Raw genomic sequence first — 2,456 nt, forward strand, 5'->3', positions numbered from 1 at the left:
GTGCATGCAGGGCCATCCTGGGCCAGGAAACAGGAGGAGAGAATGTTGTGAATTTCCATCCTGGATTGATAGTGATGTATTTTATAAATTCCTTTTACAGGATTTACACACAGCAAACTCAAACCAAGACAAATGTTAGTATCTTCTGAATCTCTATCCTGGGTTGACAGTGATGTCTTTTGTGAACTGAGAAATTAAAGCTATTGGGAAAGATTGAGAAGGTTGGAACTTTTTTATTTAGAAAATAGAAGACTTAATGGTGACATGATAGAGCTCTTGAAAATTATCAGTGGGTTGGACAGGGTAGACATGGAGAGAATGTTTCCACTTGTGAGTGAATCCAAATCTAGGGGCCATGAATACAGTTACTACTAAATCTAATAGGGAAATAAGGAGAGATTACTCAGAGAATGTGGATTTGGTTGAGGCAGATAGCTGAGATGCTTTCAGGAGGAAACTAGATGAAAACATGACAGCAAAGGGAATAAAAAGGCTCAAATGAGGTAATTGGAATGGGAGCAGATGCATGAGGTGTATAAGCACCTGTGCAGCCTAGTTGTACTGAATGGCCAGTTTGTGTGTTCTGTATTCTATGTCATCCTATGTACTGTCCTTTTACAGGGATTAGAAGGGGAGGATTTACGGATGAGAAACTCAAATCAAACATCTCGTCAGACCTGACAGTCACTCGATTCATCAGGACCTGAATATCGTCAGCCTTTGATTGTGGAAGGAGAAATGTTTGTCTGTTCTGTCTGTGGGAAAAGATTTCAAACATCAGTGTGACTGGAAAAGCACCAAGACATACACACGCATCCGAGTGAGAGTATTTCAGTGCACTGTCTGTGGAAAGAGCTTTAACCATTTTCACAGCCTGAAAAAACATCGCACCATTCGCAGCAGGGAGAAACTGTACACGTGTTCTGTTTTTGGACAAGGCTTCAGCTGGTCATCTGACATGGAGAGACACAAGGACGCCCGCATCAAAGAGAAAACATGGAAATGTGGGCACTTTGGGAAGGAATTTAATTACCTGTCTAAGCTGAAAATTCATCGACGCACTCACACTGGGGAGAGGCGGTTCAACTGCTTTATATGTGGGAAGGGGTTTAAGCAATCGTCCAACCTTCTGAGGCACCAGCAAGCTCACAATGGGGAGAGACCATTCATCTGCACTGAGTGTGGGCAGAAATACAGGGATTCATCTGAGCTTCTGAGACACCAGCAAGTTCACACAGGGGAGAGGCCGTTCATCTGCTCTGAGTGTGGGAAGGGATTCACTCGATTATCCAACCTTCTGATACATCGGCGACTTCACACCGGGGAGAGACCATTCACCTGCTCTGTATGTGGGAAGGGATTCAGAGCAGCATGCCACCCAGCTGAACACCAACTTGTTCACACTGATGATAGACCTTTTAAATGTTCTGACTGTGAGAAGAGATTTAAAAGTAAAGGCAATCTGCTGAGACACCAGCAAGTTCACACTGGGGAGAGACCATTCACCTGCTGTGTGTGTGGGAAGGGATTTGCTAATTCAAACAAACTGCTGAGACACCAGCACATTCACTGGTGATGCCTGCTTTCCTGTTGGGTTTCCACAGGGCTCATCACTAGGTCGCTTGCTTTACATGCCATATAACCAAGACCGGATTTGTTGACAACGCAAACGGTAGGTGGCGCTGTTTTGGCACATGCGCAAATACAGCATGTGCCACTAAAACGTCACAGATTGCGACCGAGGCAGCTGCCAGGACTAAAGATGGCGCTGCTCAAAGAATCACACAGAGGAAACCTAACGAACAGGTGGCAGTATACAATGACCGGAGTGTGAGAGCAGCGCGGGGGGCCGGGAGAGCAGCGTTGACGGTGATGGCGGGGGTGGGGAAAGAGAGGGGATGGGGGGGGGGGGGGAAAGAGGGATGGGGGGTGGAAAGAGAGGGGATGGGGGGAAAGAGAGGGGATGGGGGGGAAAGAGAGGGGATGGGGGGGCAGAAAGAGAGGGGATGGCGGGGGGGAGAAAGAGAGGGGATGGGGGGGGGGAGAAAGAGAGGGGATGGGGGGGGGAGAAAGAGGGGATGGGGGGGGAGAAAGAGAGGGGATGGGGGGGGAGAAAGAGAGGGGATGGGGGGAAAAGAGAGGGGATGGGGGGAAAAGAGAGGGGATGGGGGGGGGAAAGAGAGGGGATGGGGGGGAAAGAGAGGGGATGGGGGGGAGAGAGGGGATGGGGGGGAAAAGAGAGGGGATGGGGGGGGAAAAGAGAGGGGATGGGGGGGAAAAGAGAGGGGATGGGGGGGAAAAGAGAGGGGATGGGGGGGGAAAGAGAGGGGATGGGGGGAAAAGAGAGGGGATGGGGGAAAAGAGAGGGGATGGTGGGGGGAAAGAGAGGGGATGGGGGGGAAGAGAGGGAGTGGGGGGGGGGAAGAGAGGGAGTGGGAGTGGGGGGGGGGAAGAGA

At 50.3% G+C, this 2,456-nt stretch overlaps 1 protein-coding gene across 1 annotated transcript; it reads left to right on the forward strand.

Moving 5' to 3' along the window:
• The first annotated feature begins 958 nt into the window (after positions 1-958).
• On the forward strand, positions 959-1,576 carry LOC137381539 (zinc finger protein 664-like). The gene is made up of 2 exons (XM_068054237.1): positions 959-1,345; positions 1,478-1,576. Exons 1-2 carry the CDS (start codon positions 959-961, stop codon positions 1,574-1,576), a joined length of 486 nt encoding a protein of 161 aa, XP_067910338.1.
• The last annotated feature ends 880 nt before the right edge of the window (positions 1,577-2,456 follow it).

The sequence above is a fragment of the Heterodontus francisci genome, chromosome 22 (genome assembly GCF_036365525.1).
Source record: "Heterodontus francisci isolate sHetFra1 chromosome 22, sHetFra1.hap1, whole genome shotgun sequence".
In the NCBI taxonomy this organism is placed as follows: Eukaryota; Metazoa; Chordata; class Chondrichthyes; order Heterodontiformes; family Heterodontidae; genus Heterodontus; species Heterodontus francisci.